Consider the following 18924-nt stretch of genomic DNA (forward strand, 5'->3'; position numbering starts at 1 on the left):
ATATAACATCCAGCTGAAGACTAGCAGTGGGGTACTCTTTCTGCCCCCTTCTAATGCTATGTCAGAAGCTTTCTCTTTCTCTTTTATACTTTAATAAAACTTTATTACACAAAAGCTCTGAGCAATCAAGCCATGTCTATGGCCCCGGATTGAATTCTTCTCCTCCGGAGGCCAAGAATCCTGGCATCTTGCGTGGTCCAGCAACAACCTTTCAGGCTGTTCACACCGCATGGCCATGCATCTACATTTCCCTAGGCAGCGGCTCTACCATTTAGCTCCACTAGGGCCAGTCCAGCTCCAGCGTTCGTGAGTCAGCTGGCACTAGAAAGCAGATTCAGATTCTGATTCAAGAGGTCTGGGCTGGGCCTGAGAGTCAGTCCAGCAAGCAGATGATGTACTTAGTCCCACATTTTGTTGGTGTTGTTCAGTCGCTCAGTCATGTCCGACCCATGGACTGCAGCACGCCAGGCTTCCCTGTCCATCACCATTTCCTGGAGCTTGCTGAAATTCATGTCCATTGAGCCGATGATGCCATCCAGCCATCTCATCCTCTGTCGCCCCCTTCTCCTCCTGCCCTCAATCCTTCCCAGTACCAGGGGCTTTTCCAGTGAGTCGGCTCTTCACAATCAGGTCCCAAACAGACACTGTGAATAGTATCCTGGATAATTATTCATATTTTCTCCCCTCTCCTCAAACCTCCAACATTTGGGAACCCACAGTCCACACTCTCAGCCGTTGACCTTATTTCCTACTTCACTGAGAAAATAAAAGCAATCTGTGGGTGGAATTCCACAAACTCCTTCCCCCATCCCACCCCACCATCTACTCACCAACTCTATACTTGCTGCTTCACCTTCCCTGTGACCAGCTCCCGGTAAAAGCTGCCCCCCTCCACCCCCACATTAGATCCCACTCCCCCTCTTGACCTCAAAGGCATCTGTCCAGCAGGTTTCCTCTCTTCAGCATTTCCCCCTCTCTGCTGAGGCACATATGCTGTTATTGTGCTCATCTTAAATAAATAAATAGCCTTGTGTTGCGTATTTGAAAGTTGCTAAGAAAGTACATCTTAAAAGTTCTCACCACAAGGAAAAAAGAACTCTGTAACTATGTTTGATGTTAGATAGAGTAGCCCCCATTGTGGTGATCACTTTCCCAAATACACAAATATCGAATCAGAAAAGTTGAACCAGGATATCTGAAACTCAATAATGTTGTATGTCAATTAAACCTCAGTTAAAAGATAAAATAGGGAGCTTCCCAGGTGAACCAGTGGCTTAGGACTCTGAGCTCCCAATGCAGGGGGCCTGGGTTTGATTCCCTGGTCAGGGATCCCACATACTGCAACTAAAGATTTCACATGCCACAATGAAGATTGAAAATTCTGCAACTAACATCCAGAGCGGCCAAATAAACTAAAAAATATATAAATATTTAAAGAGATAAAGTAGGGGCTTCCCTGGAGGTCGTTAGGACTCCACACTTCCATGACTCCCAAATCTACATCTCTAGCCCAGAATGCCATGAACACCCGAGCAGCATGTCCAGCTAACATCTTGATATATCCACTCAGATGTCTGCTAGACCCGAAAACAATCTGAGCCCACACTGAGCTGCTAGTTCCCCCTCACTTTTTAAAGATGTTTTTCTTTAATATTTTATTTATTTATTTGGCTGTGCAGGGTCTTAGTTGGGACACATGGAATCTTTACTTCTGGCATGTGACCTCCTGGCTGTGGCCTCTGGGACCTAGTTTCCTGACCAGTGATCAAATTCAGGCCCCCTGCATTGGCAGCACAGAGTCTTAGCCACTGGACCACCAGGGAAGTCCCTAGTTGCTCATTTAAACCCATTTCTCCAGCCGTCTTCCCCACCTCAATAAGTGGCAAATCCAGTGGTCTAGCTGGCTCAGGCCAAAAACCTTCACAACATCCTTGATTCTCCTATATCTAGCCCCTCCTCAACTCACCAGCACCCTCACGTGAACTAGAAGAGGGGGCCTCTTCAGTGCAGACATGGTACCTCGTGTGTGACCTGGCAACAGGACGGAGCCCTTTGAAAGAGAAGGTGAACGCCTCCACCCCGGACTCAGGGCCACTGCAGCTGGAGCAATTCTGCCCTCCAGCCTTGCCCGTGGCCTTGACTCCATGCCAGACCGCACATGCCTTGGCAGCACGTCCCCCGTGGCAGCCTCCCAGGCAGTTCCAGCTAGAAGACAATTGTACTTCCTGCTGCTTGGCACTCGCTTCCTGCCCATTTTCCAAGTCTGGTCTTGGCAGGTCCTGACAGCCTTTCTGTAAGTTCCTTTGCTGCTTAAGAAAACCGAAAAACGAAAAAGAAAACCGGGAACTCCGACCAGTACTATCTCAAAACTTTTACAAATACCTCCCAACCCTACAATTAGAAAAATCCGTTTCTCCACCATTCACTGGAAGGGCTCTGCAGACGAGCACTGACCATCTCCCGGTCACCCAAACGCAGGCCACCAGGGCCCGCTCTGTTCTGACACTGACCTGGCCTCTTCTTCCTGCCTTCATGTCCCCCCACTCTGTTCTCTTCTCTTTCTCCTTCTTTGCGGGTCCCTCTGTGACCATCTGTCCGGTGAATGTTGCCAGTCCTCAGGCCCCCAACCCTCCCTTCCGCCCTTCACACCCCACACACTCACCCCCGCATCATTCACACTCACCGTATGTACCCCCACCTCTACCCCTCTCCTCTGCGGAAAGCTCCACCTGCAAGTCCGAGGGCACCTAAACCCAGCACATCTACGAGGAGCTGCTCCCATTCCCGCCCACAGCTCCTTCTCTTCCTGCCTGCCGTGCGCCCCCTCACACACCAGCTCCATGACCCCAGGCTGCTCCTCCAGTCTTCTAAGCTAGAAACTCAGGAGTCACTGCACAGCAACCTTCTCCCCTCACATCAAGTCCATCCCTCCTGAAGCTTCTCTTGAAACATCTGTCCAAGCCATCCCTCCTCCACAACCCCACAGCCTCCGCCTCATTCTTCAGCATCTGCCAACAGCCTCCTAAGTGGCCACTCGACCCTGACCTCCCTTAGCTTGCTCCACAGCAGCCAAGCCAGAGTGTTGTTCAGTTGCTCAGTCACGTTCGACCCTTTGCCAGGTTTCCCTGTTCTTCGCTTGCTCCCAGAGTTTGCTCAAACTCGTGTCCATTGAGTTGGTGATGCCATCCAACCATCTCATCCCCTGCCGCCCTCTTCTCCTTTTGCCTCTTTCCTAGCATCTGGATCTTTTCCAATGAGTCAGCTCTTCTCATGAGGTGGCTGAAGTATTGGGGTTTCAGTATCAGTCCTTCCAATGAATATTCAGGGTTGATTTCCCTTAGGACTGACTGATCTCCTTGCAGTCCAAGGGACTCTCAAGAGTCTTCTCCAGCACAATTTGAAACCATCAGTTCTTCAGCCTTCAGCCTTCTTTATGGTCCAACTATGAAAACAGTGAGCTTTCTAGAACTCTATCCTGACCGTGTCACTCCCTACCAAGCATATTTCTCATTCTTATGTGAGCTTCTTTTTTTTAATTTTATTTTTTTGGCTGTGCTGGGGCTTCGTGGCTGCGTGGGCTTTTCTCTGGTTGTGGCAAGTGGGAGCTACTCTTCATTGCGGTGCACAGGCTTCTCGTTACAGTGGCCTCTCTTGTGGTGGAACCCAGGCTCTAGGGCACTCGGGCTTCAGCAGTTGCAGCTCCCGGGCTCTAAGCACAGGCTCAGTAGCTGTGGCACGTGGGCTTAGCTGCTCTGAGGCATGTGGCATCTTCCAAGATTGGGGACTGCACTTGTGTCTCCTACCAGCAGGCAAATTTTTTACCACTGAGCCACCAGGGAAGCCCCTTATCTGAGCTTCTTCGAGATGCTCATGTTTTATCCCAAACCTTCTGAAACAGAACATTAAGGAGAAAAACCAGGACTTCCTCTCTAATCATCATCCTTAGGCATAACTAAACAAGGCAAACATTGAGCTAGTGATTCCCAAACTGCTGTGGGAATCATTTCAGAAAGTCAATCAAAAACTGACTCCCATACTCACTCCCTTGGAGACTCCAATTCAGTGGTTGTTAAATGGGAGAGACTTTGCCAGAGGATTCTGCATAACTAGGGTGGCAACCACTAATGTCCAGACAGACCAAGTACGGATGACTTGAGCATGGCTATACAGCTCTTGGTGTTTGTCTCTGGTTGGCTGTCACCACTCTCTCAAATTGTTCAAAGCCACACTCACTGTGGTGTTTCACCGGCTCAATAGTTGTGGCGCACGGGCTTAACTGCGCCAAGGCATGTTGGATCTTCTCGAACCGGGGAGTCTCAGCCAAGTGGCTGTACGTACATAATGTCCTCTCTCCAGGTGGCCCTGTCCTCTAAGTGCCTACGGGTGCCTCAGTCTCAGCTCAAATGAAGGCTCCGAGAGGCTTGCCCTGATCTCTCCTGGGCTGAACACTCTGTCCACCCCACAAGGCCCAGTTCACTGCTGCCCCACAGCCATAACCTCAGAACTGCAATTATGTACACATCTGCTCCTGCTCCAATCAGTGAGGCCCAGAACACTGGGCAGCCTTTTAGTCTCCTTTATGCCCCAACACGGGGTTTCCCAGGTGGAGTTAGTGATAAAGAACCCACCTTTAAATGCAGGAGACGTAAGAGACTTGGATTTGATCCCTGGGTAGGGAAGATCCCCTGGAGGAGGAAATGGCAACCCACTCCAGTATTCTTTCCTGAAGGATCCCATGGACAGAGGAACCTGGCGGGCTACTGTCCACAGGGGTCACAAAGAGTCAGACATGACTGAAGCGACTTAGCACACACACAAGCACATACCCTAACACATAGCACACTGACTGGTACTCAGGCCAGCGGAAGTGGCAGTTCCCTCCCTGACCCACGCACAGGTACTGATGCCGGAAGTCTTGGCTCTCTGTGTACTGATGCAGAACAGAAATACAGGGACTGGGTTATGGAGGAGAAAGAAACAAAAACGGTGCCCCACCCCGCCCTGGGGAATAGGAAGACGTTTTATATCCCAGTGAAGATCTTGCTTTGTGGTTTATTTTGCAAAATTTCAAAACAGCCAAAGCTGGCATCAGTCAACTCAACAACCATGTCTGGTGTCCCTGAAGTTATTGGCCCGTGACCTTTTTAAAATATAGGATGCTACAAGATAGTGTGGGCTTCCCTGGTGGCTCAGTGGTAAAGAACCTGCCTGACAATGCAGGAGATGCATGTTCAATCCCTGGGTCAGGAAGATCTCTGGGAGATGTTCCTGGAAAGGGCAACCCACTCCAGTATTCCTGCCTGGGAAATCTCATGGTCCGAGGAGCCTGTAACCCTATGGGCTACAGTCCAGGGGTTGAAGAGTTGGACATAACTTAGCGACCAAACAATAAAACAAAAGCTAGAGGCCCTGGGGAAAGACCAAGTCCAGTGGCACGGAGGCTTGACTACGGGGCTAAGGCCTGGGTCCAAACAGCTCTGGTAGGACACGTGCTCATCTCCTCCTACGAGAGCACCAACACTGCAACTCTGCTAAACAACCATAGATAGAAAGACACTGCTGCTGCTGCTAAGTCACATCAGTCGTGTCCGACTCTGTGCAACCCCATAGATGTCGGCCCACCAGGCTCCCGTCCCTGGGATTCTCCAGGCAAGCATACTGGAGTGGGTTGCCATTTCCTTCTCCAGTGCATGAAAGTGAAAAGTGAAAGTGAAGTTGCTCAGTCCTGTCCAACTCTTCGTGACCCCGTGGACTGCAGCCTACCAGGCTCCTCCATCCATGGGATTTCCCAGGCAAGAGTACTGGAGTGGATTGCCACTGGAAACCACCAAAAAAAACATACCACACATCCAAAGACAAAGAAGAAGCTGCATCTAGATGGTAGGAGGGGTGCAATCATGATAAAATCAAATCCTATACCTGCTGGGTTAGCGACCCACAAACTGAAGGACAATATACCAAAGAAGTTCTCCCATTGTTGTGGAGGTTCTGAGCCCCACATCAGGCTCCCCAGCCTGGGGATCTGACAAAGGGACTGGGACCCCCAGGGAATCTGACCTTCAAGGCCAGCGGGATTTGATTATACGACTTCTGCAGGACCGAGGGAAGCAGACTCTGGTCTTGGAGGGCACAAACAAAATCTTGGTCGTACCAAGACCCAGAGGAAAGAAGCAGTGACCCCACAGGAGACTGAACCAAAACTACCTGCTAGTGTTGAAGGGTGTCCCATGGAGGCGTGGGTTGGGAGGGGCTCACAGTGGGGATGGGGTCACTGACAGCAGCAGTCCTAGATGGGGGCCCTTGGCATAAACCGTCTTGGAGGTCACCATTAAGCCTACAATTTCATCAGGTACTCTATCTATCTATGCAAAGCAATAGAGGAAAACAACAGATGGGAAAGACTAGAGATCGCTTCAAGAAAATTAGAGATACCAAGGGAACATTTCATGCAAAGATGGGCTCGATAAAGGACAGAAATGGTATGGACCTAACAGAAGCAGAAGATATTAAGAAGAGGTGGCAAGAATACACAGAAGAACGGTACAAAAAAGATCTTCACGACCCAGATGATCATGATGGTGTGATCACTCATCTAGAGCCAGACATCCTGGAATGTGAAGTCAAGTGGGCCTTAGAAAGCATCACTACGAACAAAGCTAGTGGAGGTGAGAGAATTCCAGTTGAGCTGTTTCAAATCCTAAAAGATGATGCTGTGAAAGTGCTACACTCAATATGGCAGCAAATTTGGAAAACTCAGCAGTGGCCACAGGACTGGAAAAGGTCTGTTTTCATTCCAATCCCAAAGAAAGGCAATGCCAAAGAATGCTCAAACTACCGCACAATTGCACTCATCTCACATGCTAGTAAAGTAATGCTCAAAATTCTCCAAGACAGGCTTCAGCAATACGTGAACCGTGAACTCCCTGATGTTCAAGCTGGTTTTAGAAAAGGCAGAGGAACCAGAGATCAAATTGCCAACATCCACTGGATCATTGAAAAAGCAAGAGAGTTCTAGAAAAACATCTATTTCTGCTTTATTGACTATGCCAAAGCCTTTGCCTGTGTGGATCACATTAAACTGTGGAAAATTCTGAAAGAGATGGAAATACCAGACCACCTGACCTGCCTCTTGAGAAATCTGTATGCAGGTCAGGAAGCAACAGTTAGAACTGGACATGGAACAACAGACTGGTTCCAAATAGGAAAAGGAGTACATCAAGGCTGTAAACTGTCACCCTTCTTATTTAACTTATATGCAGAGTACATCATGAGAAACACTGGACTGGAAGAAACACAAGCTGGAATCAAGATTGCCGGGAGAAATATCAATAACCTCAGATATGCAGATGACACCACCCTTATGGCAGAAAGTGAAGAGGAGCTAAAAAGCCTCTTGATGAAAGTGAAAGAGGAGAGCGAAAAAGTTGGCTTAAAGCTCAACATTCAGAAAACGAAGATCATGGCATCTGGTCCCATCACTTCATGGGAAATAGTTGGGGAAACAGTGGAAACAGTGTCAGACTTTATTTTTTTGGGGCTACAAAATTACTGCAGATGGTGACTGCAGCCATGAAATTAAAAGACGCTTACTCCTTGGAAGAAAAGTTATGACCAACCTAGATAGCATATTCAAAAGCAGAGACATTACTTTGCCAACTAAGGTCCATCTAGTCAAGGCTATGGTTTTTCCTGTGGTCATGTATGGATGTGAGAGTTGGACTGTGAAGAAGGCTGAGCGCTGAAGAATTGATGCTTTTGAACTGTGGTGTTGGAGAAGACTCTTGAGAGTCCCTTGGACTGCAAGGAGATCCAACCAGTCCATTCTGAAGGAGATCAACCCTGGGATTTCTTTGGGAGGAATGATGCTAAAGCTGAAGCTCCAGTACTCTGGCCACCTCATGCGAAGAGTTGACTCATTGGAAAAGACTCTGATGCTGGGAGGGATTGGGGGCAGGAGGAGAAGGGGACGACTGAGGATGAGATGGCTGGATAGCATCACCGACTCAATGGACGTGAGTCTGGGTGAACTCCTGGAGATGGTGATGGACAGGGAGGCCTGACGTGCTGCGATTCATGGGGTCACAAAGAGTCAGACACGACTGAGCGACCCCAGGGCTGGGTTGCCTCAGGCTCAACAACTACCAGGGAGGCAGCACAACCCCACCGGACAGCAGATAATTGGATTAAAGCTTAATTGGGCTTCCCTGGTGGCTCAGATGGTAAAGCATCTGCCTGCAATGCAGGAGACCTGGGTTCGATCCCTGGGTCAGGAAGATCGCCTGAAGAAGGAAATGGCAATCCACTCCAGTACTCTTGCCTGGAAAGTTCCATGGACTGAGGAGCCTAGTAGGCTACACTCCATGGGGTCACAGAGTCGGACACAACTGAGCAACTTTGCTTTCACTTTTCTTCTGCAGCAGAGCAAGACCCAGTTTTTCCCACCACCAGTCCCTCCCACCAGGAAACTTACACAAGCCTCTTAGCCTCTTTCATCAGAGGGCAGACAGAAGCGAGAAGAACCACTATTGGCTAGAACAAAAACCACATTACAGAAAGTTAATCAGGATGAAAAAGCAGAAAGCAATGTCCCAGATGAAGGGACAAGATAAAACCCCAGAGAAACAACTAAATGGAGATAACACAAACTTTCAGGAAAAAGAATTCAGAATAAAGATAGTAAAGATGATCCAGAATCTCAGGAAAACAATGGAAAAGGTGCAAGAAATGTTTACCAAAGAACTACAAGAACTAAAGAACAGTAAGGAATAATACACTGGAAGGAATCAATAGCAGAATAATGCTCCTTACTCTGTAAATAAGGTCCCCACAGTCCTCACAGATATATCACACTGGCTCAAAAAGGAAAAAAGAAAGTGAATCTTAGTTAACTGATTATCTCATTTAAATACAAGTGTGTTTTAACTCTTAAAGAGATGGACTTCAGTGCTCAGAAGGCCAACATTTGGTCCTCTGGAAACTGGAAACCATATTAGGAGCAGATTCTTGTTCATCATGAATTCAGAAATGAGGATGGTACCAGGGTAACTCAAACACTGTTGAGGACTTCCCTGGTGATCCAGTAGCTAAGACTCCAAGTTCCCGATGCAGGGGACCCAGTTTCAATCCCTGGTCAGGGAACTAGATCCCGCATGCTGCAACTAAGACCCAGTGCAGCTAAATAATTAAAAAAAAAACAAAACAAAAACTGTTTGTTGTATAAATAGCAGAGGTGCCTTTCTGTGGGAGCCACCTGCCCTTGGCCCTCTGCCTTCCTGTCAGTTGAGTCTTGCTGTCAGCTCAGACTGCCCTGGGGAGAGATGTCCTGGCCACTTTCCTCATCTGTGATAATAGATAATAGATGAGAATTCCTTCTTCGAAGGATAGCTGCAGGGCTGAGACGGCCTGTGTGAATGTGCTTGTTTCCTGCCTCCCTTCCTGTGGAGAGTGAGGGAGAGGCCCGTAATGGCACAGCTCTTGCAGATCTCAGAGGGTCTGCAAGTTCATGTTCTCAACTGTTTCTCCACAGCACAGAGGTCAGAGTATGACCAGGATTATTGCATAGCACCAGTGGAAATTCCAATGTCTTTATTTAACTTTTGGTTTATTCATTGTGTTTTAAAAATGAATGTTGGGGACCTCCCTGGTGGTCCAGTGGTAAAGAATCCACCTGCCAACTCAGGAACACAGGTTCGCCCCCTGGTGCAGGGAAACTCCTCATGCCCCAGGGCAGCTAAGCCTGTGCACCACAGCTGTTCAAACTCGCCTGCCCTACAGCCCACGCTCCGCAACAAGAGGAGCCACCAAAATGAGAAGCCCGCACCATGCACCGCAACTAGAGACAACCCAAGTGCAGCGGTGCAGACCCCGCACAACCGAAAGTAAAAATAAATAAGCAAATTATTAAACCGGAAGTCAGGGGAGTCATTCCTTAATGGATAGCCTCAGTTCGGCGTGATGAAAAAGTTCTGCAGATGGACGGTGGTGATGGGTGCACAGAGCTGTGAATGTACTGGAGACCACTGAGCTGTTCACCTAAAAAATGGCTAAAATGGTAGTTTTATACTATGTGCATTTTACCACAGTTCTAACTGTTAAGTCCACAGTAAGTTGCAAAGCACACAATCGTGATGGTACAAACCGTGAGCCAGAGGGGAGACCAGGGATCCGAGGAAGAGAGGGAAAGGAAGGGCTGGAGCTGGGACTCTAGGAAAGGACCGAGAAGGGAAGGGTGGGAAGCCTCAGGAAGAGAAGAGGCCCTGCTTAGATGTGGGCCTGTGGGGAGGGGAGAGAAATCCTGGGCAGAAGGGAGCTCCAGCTGGCAGGCTGCAGGGTGTGTCTTCTCAGGAACTTAAGTCTCAGAGTCCGTGCCTAGTCCACGCCTTCCTCCACAGCCCCAGGCCAAAGGTCAGCAAAGACTAGGCCTTAATTTGGGGCATCTAATCTTTCGATAAGGCTTCCCTGGTTGACTCAGTGGTAAAGAATCCGCCTGCCAGTGCAGAATATCCCCTAGAGAAGGAAATGGCAATCTACCTCTTGCCTGGAGAATCCCATGGACAGGGGAGCCTGGTGGGCTTCAGTCAGGGGTTGCAGAGTTGGACACAACTTAGTGACTAAACAACAAACCTTTCAATCTGCCCCTTACATCAAGACACTCAGACACACAGGCCCTGTTCTACAGTTATCAGTGTTATTTTCCATAAGAAAACCAGGAGGGCCAAGCTCAACCCGAGGCTATGAGGCCAACCTAAAAAATGGCAACCCACTCCAGTACTCTTGCCTGGAGAATCCCATGGATGGAGGAGCCTGGCAGGCTAGTCCATGGGGTCGCAAAGACTTGGACACGACTGAGTGACTTCACTTTCTAAGAACCATTATGACCCCAAGCCCTGTGGATCTACCTGCAGGATCCCAGCGCTGCCTATCATCTCTGAAGTCTAGCCTTCGCCCTCAGCTACTGGGAGGTGATCTAGGCCTCTGGAATGTCCTGATAGGAGTCTGTTAGTCTGGGGACTTCAGATGTGATCTTATGACAAGGGCATTGTGAGACAGGGCCTCTGGAGGGGCTGGAGACTAAAGGTATTATTAGCCAGAACCTGCAGGAGGGGCTGGAGAACAAACATTAGCCACATGGGCCTCTGTGATTAAGCCTCAAGAATTAACTCTGGACAGTGAAGGGTCAGGTGAACTTCCCTGCTCGGCCACACTGTGTGTGTGAGTTGGTCAGAAGGTTTGTGTTCAGGGCTCCACTGGACTCCTCTCAACTGTGAAAGGACCACCAGATGATCCTTCATGTTTGGATGCCAGATCAGCCAATCCCAGATGAGCCCGGGCTTGCGTCCTTGGTTTTTGAATGTGTGTCCTTTCTCTGGAGTAAATCTGTAATCTCGGTGCTTCTCAGTTCTGTCTAGCCAATAACCCACTAAGGATGGTCACAGGGACTCAGAACCCACAGCTGATGTTTGAAATGAGGGGAGTCTTACGGGAACCACACCTTCCGGTGGTGCAGTTTGCCAACTCCTTGCTCCCCCAGCCCCGACTACGTGCCTTACTATGACCTTCATCATCTGCCCACCCCTTGCCAACCAGACTTCACCCCTGGTCCTCTCCACCTGCCCCCTCCTCATTCCTCATTCCACCCCGGGCACTGGAATTCTCCTTCCTAGACATCTAAGTAAATTCCCTCCTGGATTTCAGACCTTTGATTCAATGCCACCTCCCTGGTGAGGCCTCCTCTAACCCCCACCCCAGACTCCCTCCATGCCCACATACCTCTTTGTCTGCTCTTTTTCCTCTTTGAACACCATCACCACATCCACCAAACTCTAAACTTAACACATCTCATTTCTTCTCCGTCTCCTCTCTAGAGGATAAGCCCTGAGCACACAGGGATCTTTGCACTGTTTCCTCCTGTAAACCTAGGACCTAGAACAGTTCCTGGCATGTGCTGAGTGCACAATAAATCCTTGCTGAATGAAGAACCTGCAGTACTTGTAGAAAACAGGCTACCCCACACCCACCTTTTCTCCCAGAAAGGCCAAGTCTGCAAAACAGGGAAAGTGACCAAGCTTGGCTGGAGACCACTGTTGAGGGAGGTTAAAAAAAAAAAGAAAGAGTCAGCAAGAGCCGAGACCTCCAGGAGAGAGCGCCCTGTCCAGGCTCGGGGAGGAGGTAGGGTGCTAGATGGGCCTGACACCGCCTGGCTGCTCTGACTTCGGCAGGAGCCTTCTGCTCTGGTCCTGATCACTGTGAGGGGGTCCACCGGGGGAAAGGGGAAGGAGAGAGAAATTCCTGCGTTGACAGCATGTGGAAAGAAGGCATGGCCTCACCAGGCAGGAGTGACTTTTATTTGAAACCAGAAAACACCCTATTTGGGGGTTCATCTGTAAGTTTAAAAAAAAGGAAAGAGAGAAATCAGAACCCAAAGGGCCTGGGGAGGGGAGGGGAGGGGAAGGGTAGTGGGCCCAGATCAGGCCACGTAGGGGAAGCGGAGCAGTAGCCCCTCATGAGGTTGTAGCTTCAGGTGCTCCAGCTCAAGGGAGGTGCTCTTCTCACGGCCTGGCTGGGTGCTGAGCAGCAGATCCACCTTGGCTGGCAGGCTGGTGCCGGTGGGCAGGCTGGAGGCCCCCAGCCTGGCCAGTTGGCCCACATCCCCAAAGTTGAGCACTACGAGGAAACGCTCGTTCTGGTCCCACTGGCGGATGTAGGAGAAGAGGTCGGGCCCCGAGGAGAGATTGTAGAAGTCTCCATGCAGCAGGGAGCGTTCCTTACCCCGCTGATCACTCAGCCAGCGGAACAGGAAGAGGAGGGAGTCAGGGTCCCCACTCTGGCCCTGCAAACAGTGATAAAGATACTTCAGACAGGGACGAAGGGCTCCCCAGGGCACAACGTCCTACCAGCCGCCGGCCCCCACCCCTTGATGATCAGGCCCTGCCTGTGGAAAACACTTACCTTCACAGTCATGCTGATGTTTCTAGATGCTGAGGTGTTGGGAAAGCTGGATTCATCCCACAGCATGACTGGGGCCTTCGCAGGCTGAAAACCAGGCAAAAGAGGACTTTGAAAAAAACCTAACTGCTCTCCAACTCCTCCCCTCATTTCCAGATTTATAACCACCTCTACCTCAGGCCTCGCACACTGTCCCTTCAGCCTGGAGGGCGCTTCTCCCAGATAGCCACAGGCCAGTCCCTCACTGCGCTCTGATCCCTGCTCAGGGACCTCCCTCAGGTTTTCTGAGGCCACTTGATATAAAATCGACTGTATCCCCTGCTCTCAAAGCCCTGTACCTTGCTTTCTTTTGCAAAGCACATATCAGCACCGGGCATCCTTATTATATGAGCTCACCATCTCATTTCACCACCTCCAGCTCTTTTGTGTACTGCTGGATCCTCTGCGCAGAGCACACACTCTGTCAGTTTCATGGAATAAGTGAAAAACGGGTTTTATAAATGGGGTTCCCAGGTCACTAGTGGTAAAGAACCTGCCTGACAATGCAGGAGACGTAAGAGATGCAGGTTCAGTTTCTGGGTCGGGAAGATCCCCTGGAGGAGGGCACAGCAACCTACTCCAGTATTCTTGCCTGGAGAATTGCTATGGACAGAGGAGGCTGGCGGGCTACAGTACACAGGGTTGTAGAGTCAGACACGACTGAAGCAACTTAGCACACGCATACACGGGTTTTAAAAATATCAGCTCAGTGTCAACCTTCAACCTTGTGGCTAAAGCCAAGTGGGCGCCTTCATGGTCTTACCCCACCTTGGCTCTCACTGTGTGTATCTGGTCCCCTACAAAGCTCTGAGTTCCTGGACAGCACAGGGCCTAACCAAGAGTAGCCAGTGTCCAGCGAATGAACAAATTACTAAGTAACAGCTACTGTACTGAACTCCTACCAGGGAGTAGGCACTGCATTTTAAAGATGCCTTGTTTCATTCATAACTACTCTCTGCATGTGTTAGTCACTCAGTCATGTCCAACTCTCTGTGACCCCATGGACTGTAGCCCACCAGGCTCCTCTGTCCATAGCGATTCTCCAGGCAAGAATCCTGGAGTGGGTTGCCATCTTCTTTTCCATACTACTCTATAAGGAATGCAATTATCGCAGAAAAAATGATTAAGAATTAGAGAGAGAAAATAACCTGCCAAGGCCACACAGTGACTGACCAGGGGGCTGACTAGCAAACAAGTTTTCCTTCCCAAGGCTCATGGTCTGTCCGCCACCAGCCACAGAACCATTGTGATGGATGAATACAACCTCTCCCATTGTGCTGGGCAGGCAGCAAACATCACCTGTCCAGAAAGGTCAGCTCCCTCCAGGCCAATCTCGTCTCCATAGCTGAACACTGGGGTTCCCGGCAGGGTGAAGAGCAGCAGCTGGTAGAGTCGGAGGAGTTGGGGCGACACAAAGGAAGTCAGGAGCCCCACCTGAGACACCTGCAGGAATGAACATACTCGTGAGCCCCAGAGCCCACTTCTGCCTCCACCTTCCAATGCCCTCTCTTCCAAAAGGCCTCCTGCCCCCTCTCCCACCACTGTGGTACTCACACTCCAGCTGCACCAGTTGCTGCCAAAGGCGTCCAGATACTGGGTGACCAGGAAATTTGTATGATTCCCAGTTAAGCTGGAGTGTGACAGGTAAGAGCTAGTCAACAACAGGTCCTTGGTGGGTTCAAGCAGCCTCAGGATCTGCTGAAGGTCGGAGGAGTCTGTGCCTGCAATCAAAAGCCTGCACAGAACAGAGCGGGAGTTGAGGTTAGTACTGGACAAGAAAGGAGAATGAAGGCGAAGAAGGTTCTCTGGGCTAGGAACTCCCCCCTTTCCTGGGGCTCATACTCCACTGGGGGGTGGTTCCCAGAGTGGAGCTGAATTGGGGAAGCTGGGGTCTGGTACCCACCGATCCTCGCTGACGCTCTTAGTGATGTTCTGCCACTCAGCTAAGAATGAAGACGGATCCTAAAAGGAAAAGAGCAGAGTCGTGAGGAAGGGAAGGCTATCGGGCCCTGGCAAGGCTCCTGTTCTCACATGGAAAGGGTACTCACTGTCAGATTCTGCACGTCCCGGACCTGAAACCCATCCACACCGGTCTGCAGCCAAAACCTCAGAGCTTCCTATCGGGAGACAGGCAGAAGTACAGAGGAAAGTATCACTGCTGATGCAAGGCTCAGAAGATTCCAGCCCACACTAAATCCTGCCTACCCTATACTTCCCCGTGACCTCAGGAGACGCGCTTGCCTTGAACAGTCTCACTTTCTTGCCTCTACTATAAACCTTCAGTCTTCAGTTCCCCTTCCATTCCAACCCATCACTGATCCTTAGTGATATAGTGCTCTTCTCTACTCCTCCCCATGGTAAATAGCAAAGCTTTACCTTTAACACCTACAGAAAAGGCCTATACACTAAATGTTAACTTCCTTTAACACTAAGCATTTGTAGAATGTTGATATACTCATTTTACAGATAAGGAAACAACGTCAGAGAAGAAAGGAGGCATGCCCAAGGCCACAATCAGAGAGCAACAGTGAAGAGACCTAAAATGCTAACCAAGATCCCAAGAGGAGTATACTTACTCCTCTCCCAGTTTCTTGGGAGCCTGGGGAGAGTCTAAGTAAAAGAGCCATTCAGAGCAAGACTCAGGATAAAAGCCTGAAATTCAAAGCACAGCCCCAGGGCAGTTTACCCAAAGATTTGAAAAGAGAAGTCAGCTCTGCAGAATAGGCCCAGGCTTGAAGCCCTGGCATTCCTGCGGCACGTGACACAGGCCCTCACTCCCCTGCCCTCTCTTCTGGGTTCTCTCTCTGCTCCCTGTCTTCTCTCTTCTGGTCTCCATCTTCATCTGAGGCTACCACACTTCGCGCCTTAACATCTAAAAATGTTCTTTTCTCAGTAACTTTTAAAGGGTCTTCTAGCAAGTGGCAAAGAATGAACCAAATGACCCCAAAGGTCAATTGAAATGCTGGGAGTACAGAATTCTACCTCAGAATCCTGGCTGCCAGCAGAGGGTCAGAGTCTGCCTCCAGGTTTGTTCTACCCCTTCCGAACTGGTCAGCGCCCTAGAACCCAGGCATTAGGAGCTGGGATGACTTTCAAAACCCCACTCCCAGTCTACAGGGTACAGAGTTTGAGCCTTATACCTTCAGAGAAGGCAGATTTGCATTTAAGATTAACTGGGACCTTCAATCCCAGGGCATATTAAAGCCCCTGGGAACCTTAGCTTCCTCACTTACAGACTTGGGATATGGGTAGGAACCTTGTTTGGTTATACAGGATTAAAGAAGGTATATAAAAATACTCGGCACATTCCCAGACACATAGGAAGACCCCAATGCTTACAATTTCAGACTGGGCTGCCTTCCAAAACACATCAAATAAGAAATGGGAAACCAGACAGGACAGGATTCCCACAGAGAAAGGGCTTCCTCTGCCAAAAGGAAGAAAATTCACATCTGAAAAATTCCATCCTGGCACTGTCAACCTCAGAGTCAGGGAAACAAGCGGTCAGAAAAGGAACAAACAAAAAGAGGGATGCACTGCTTGCCTATCCTTCTGCCTGTAGGAAGAGCGTGCCTGCTGGGCGACAAGGAGCCAGGGGCCCCTCAGGTGGAGCCAGGCTACGTTTATAGAACTCACTACGAAAGGGCCAAACAGCCCCAGCATCCGGCTCCCACCTGCCGTCAGCACCAACACACTCACCTTCATTTTGATGGCCACAGTGTCAGTCTGAATGGATTGAAACCAAGGGTTCTGGCCCTTGTAGTTGGGAGTGAGGTCCAGGATGACCCGGATGCCTAGAACAAAGGAGGAAGAGGTGGTTGATAGAAAGACTTTGGGAGAAGGGAAAACAAAGAAATCAACAAATACAAGTCGGTAGAATACTCCCTATGTATTGGTACAAAAGTTTAGATTCGAACCCTGGTGTAACTCATTTCATTGAAACAAAGATTTGAGCAAGTATGGGGGCAGGGCGGGGCGGGGCGGGGCGGGGGGAGGGGGGCAGCGCGGGGGGTGTCGGTGTTGGGAGGGAGTAGTGTAACAGAGAAGGCTGAGCTATGAAACCCTGTCCCCCTCATTCCCAAAGTGAACTTTCTTCAAAGTAGACAAGATTTTAACTTTTTTTTTCCTCCAAAGGATCTACTCTTAAGTTTCAAAACCACCGATTTAGCAAAAGTCTACGTTTTGCAAATAAGGGCACTGAAGCCCAGAAGCTAAATAACTGTACATCCAAGTATACAAAGTCTCTGAACCACCTGACAAATCCACTTTAAGTTGAAGCCTAACAAACCTCCCCTGGACCTGCCCTAGGAAAACTGTGAGCCAGTCAGCAATAAACCAAAGTCCTCTCCTGCCTTTCCCCTGGCCAGAAGCCCAAGTGCTCTCTAGCTGCTGCTTCGCCGGTTCGAAGACACCCACTTTTCTTCTTGGCGGAGTGCAGGAGACTCTCAAAATCTTCCTTGGAGCCAAAAATGGGGTCGATCTGTTCCAAGTTGGTCTCTGTGAGGTCATCCTCCTGGTTCTTATGAATTGGGCCCAACACAATACCCTTCACCTTCAGGGTGCTTAAGTAATCGAGCCGCTCCTTAAGGCCTGAAATGGAGAAGCAAAGTTACAGTGAGGCCCCGCGGAGGCCCCTGATCGTTCCTATTAGGCTGGCTCACCAGACTGAGACGCTGATGTAAGGCGGCTAGCAAGTTGCTTCAGAAACACGCTGCGACAGGCTACGGGCGCCGGGAAGGGGAGGGGAGCATGCTGAGTCAGCCACCCTCAGGAAGGAGCAAGTGGGGGGCAGCTTCCTTCAAAGAAAGCAAGGAGGGGCTACGTCTCGGAAGTAGGGTAGAGAACTGTCTGAGTTAATCTGGGAACAGAGATCGAAGTTGGCGACCATTTAAACCAAGGGCCCATGGGGTGGCAGGTGGGGAAGCGCGGGGAGGGAGATGGGGGCGCCCAGACTCACCCGCTAGGTTGCCTGCATCGTGGCCCAGGAAGGCCCGAAGGTCTCCAATGCGGTAGAGGGCGCCCTTGTGCCACCATCTCTGCTCTGGCAGCTCGCGGCAGCGTGGCGCCTGCACGATGATGACCACGGCGCCGGCTAGCATGCCCAGCCAGCCGAGCCAGAAGAGCAGCAGCAGCGCCCAGCGGGTGCGTACCCAGGCGGGGCTGCCCGCCACCTTCAGCAGCTCCTCTTTAGACAGGCCCGTGAACTTGGCCTCGGCCGCCGCGTCCGCCTCGTCGTCGGCCACCTTGATCTTAACCAGACCATTCTTCTCGGTGCCGCCTGCCACGACCACGGCCATCGCTGCCCCAGACGCCGCGTTCATCGGCTGCTTCTCGGGTTCCAGCTCGTTCAGTTCCACTTCCTTCATGTCCACCTCGGTGTCCTGGCTCATGGTGCCTGCGGAAACGGAGACACGACGCAGTCTGCGGTCAGCTAGTGGCTGGACACCTGCCCAGAGCTCCTGGCCCCAGAACAGACTCCCAGGCTTCCGTGGCTCCACTTAGGTTCCCCGACCGAGTCTGCGGCGCGGCGGGCGCGGCCTCGGGGCCTGAGTAGGGGAGCCAAGCCGAGCCGAGACCCGCCCCACCCCACCCCGCCCCCGCTTGTCTCTTAAAGTGGAACCTCCTGGGTTGCTCTTTCAGGGACTGAAACGGTGGGCGGCGGCCGAGGGAGTAACGTTGGGAACTCAACTCCGATGGCTGCGTGGTTCAATTCCCCTGGTCCATTTCCTCATCTGGAACCGTCTAGCCCTAACGTTCGGACATTCAGAAGGCTGAGCACGGAGCCACCTTCAGGCGGGCGGAGTCTGTAATCTGTCCCGCCCCCGGCCCCCGCTCCTCCTTCCCGCTGCCGCCTAAGTGGGCTAAAAGGGATATCCAGAACTGCGGGGGTTCCGAGGCTCTTCTTCGCCCACTCGAAAGGTTTGTGACTTCCGGGACACC

At 50.6% G+C, this 18924-nt stretch overlaps 1 protein-coding gene across 3 annotated transcripts in view; it reads right to left on the bottom strand.

Moving 5' to 3' along the window:
* Positions 1–12344: 12344 nt before the first annotated feature.
* SLC3A2 (solute carrier family 3 member 2) overlaps positions 12345–18924 on the bottom strand; it is a 31264-nt gene continuing 24684 nt past the window's right edge. Inside the window, exons 1-10 of one of the 3 annotated variants that reach the window (XM_068977194.1) lie at positions 18674–18743; positions 17942–18379; positions 17401–17574; positions 16684–16778; positions 15033–15101; positions 14888–14946; positions 14539–14719; positions 14284–14427; positions 12949–13032; positions 12345–12829 (exon numbers count right to left, since the gene is read on the bottom strand). In XM_068977194.1, coding sequence (XP_068833295.1) covers positions 12467–12829; positions 12949–13032; positions 14284–14427; positions 14539–14719; positions 14888–14946; positions 15033–15101; positions 16684–16778; positions 17401–17574; positions 17942–18379; positions 18674–18716 — 1650 coding nt within the window. In that variant the 5' untranslated portion in view covers positions 18717–18743 and the 3' untranslated portion in view covers positions 12345–12466. Of the gene's footprint in view, positions 12830–12948; positions 13033–14283; positions 14428–14538; positions 14720–14887; positions 14947–15032; positions 15102–16683; positions 16779–17400; positions 17575–17941; positions 18380–18604; positions 18744–18924 lie in introns of those variants that run through there. The other 2 variants (XM_068977195.1, XM_068977193.1) reach the window with 2 other exon arrangements.

This window comes from Capricornis sumatraensis, chromosome 8 (genome assembly GCF_032405125.1).
Source record: "Capricornis sumatraensis isolate serow.1 chromosome 8, serow.2, whole genome shotgun sequence".
Lineage (NCBI taxonomy): Eukaryota > Metazoa > Chordata > Mammalia > Artiodactyla > Bovidae > Capricornis > Capricornis sumatraensis.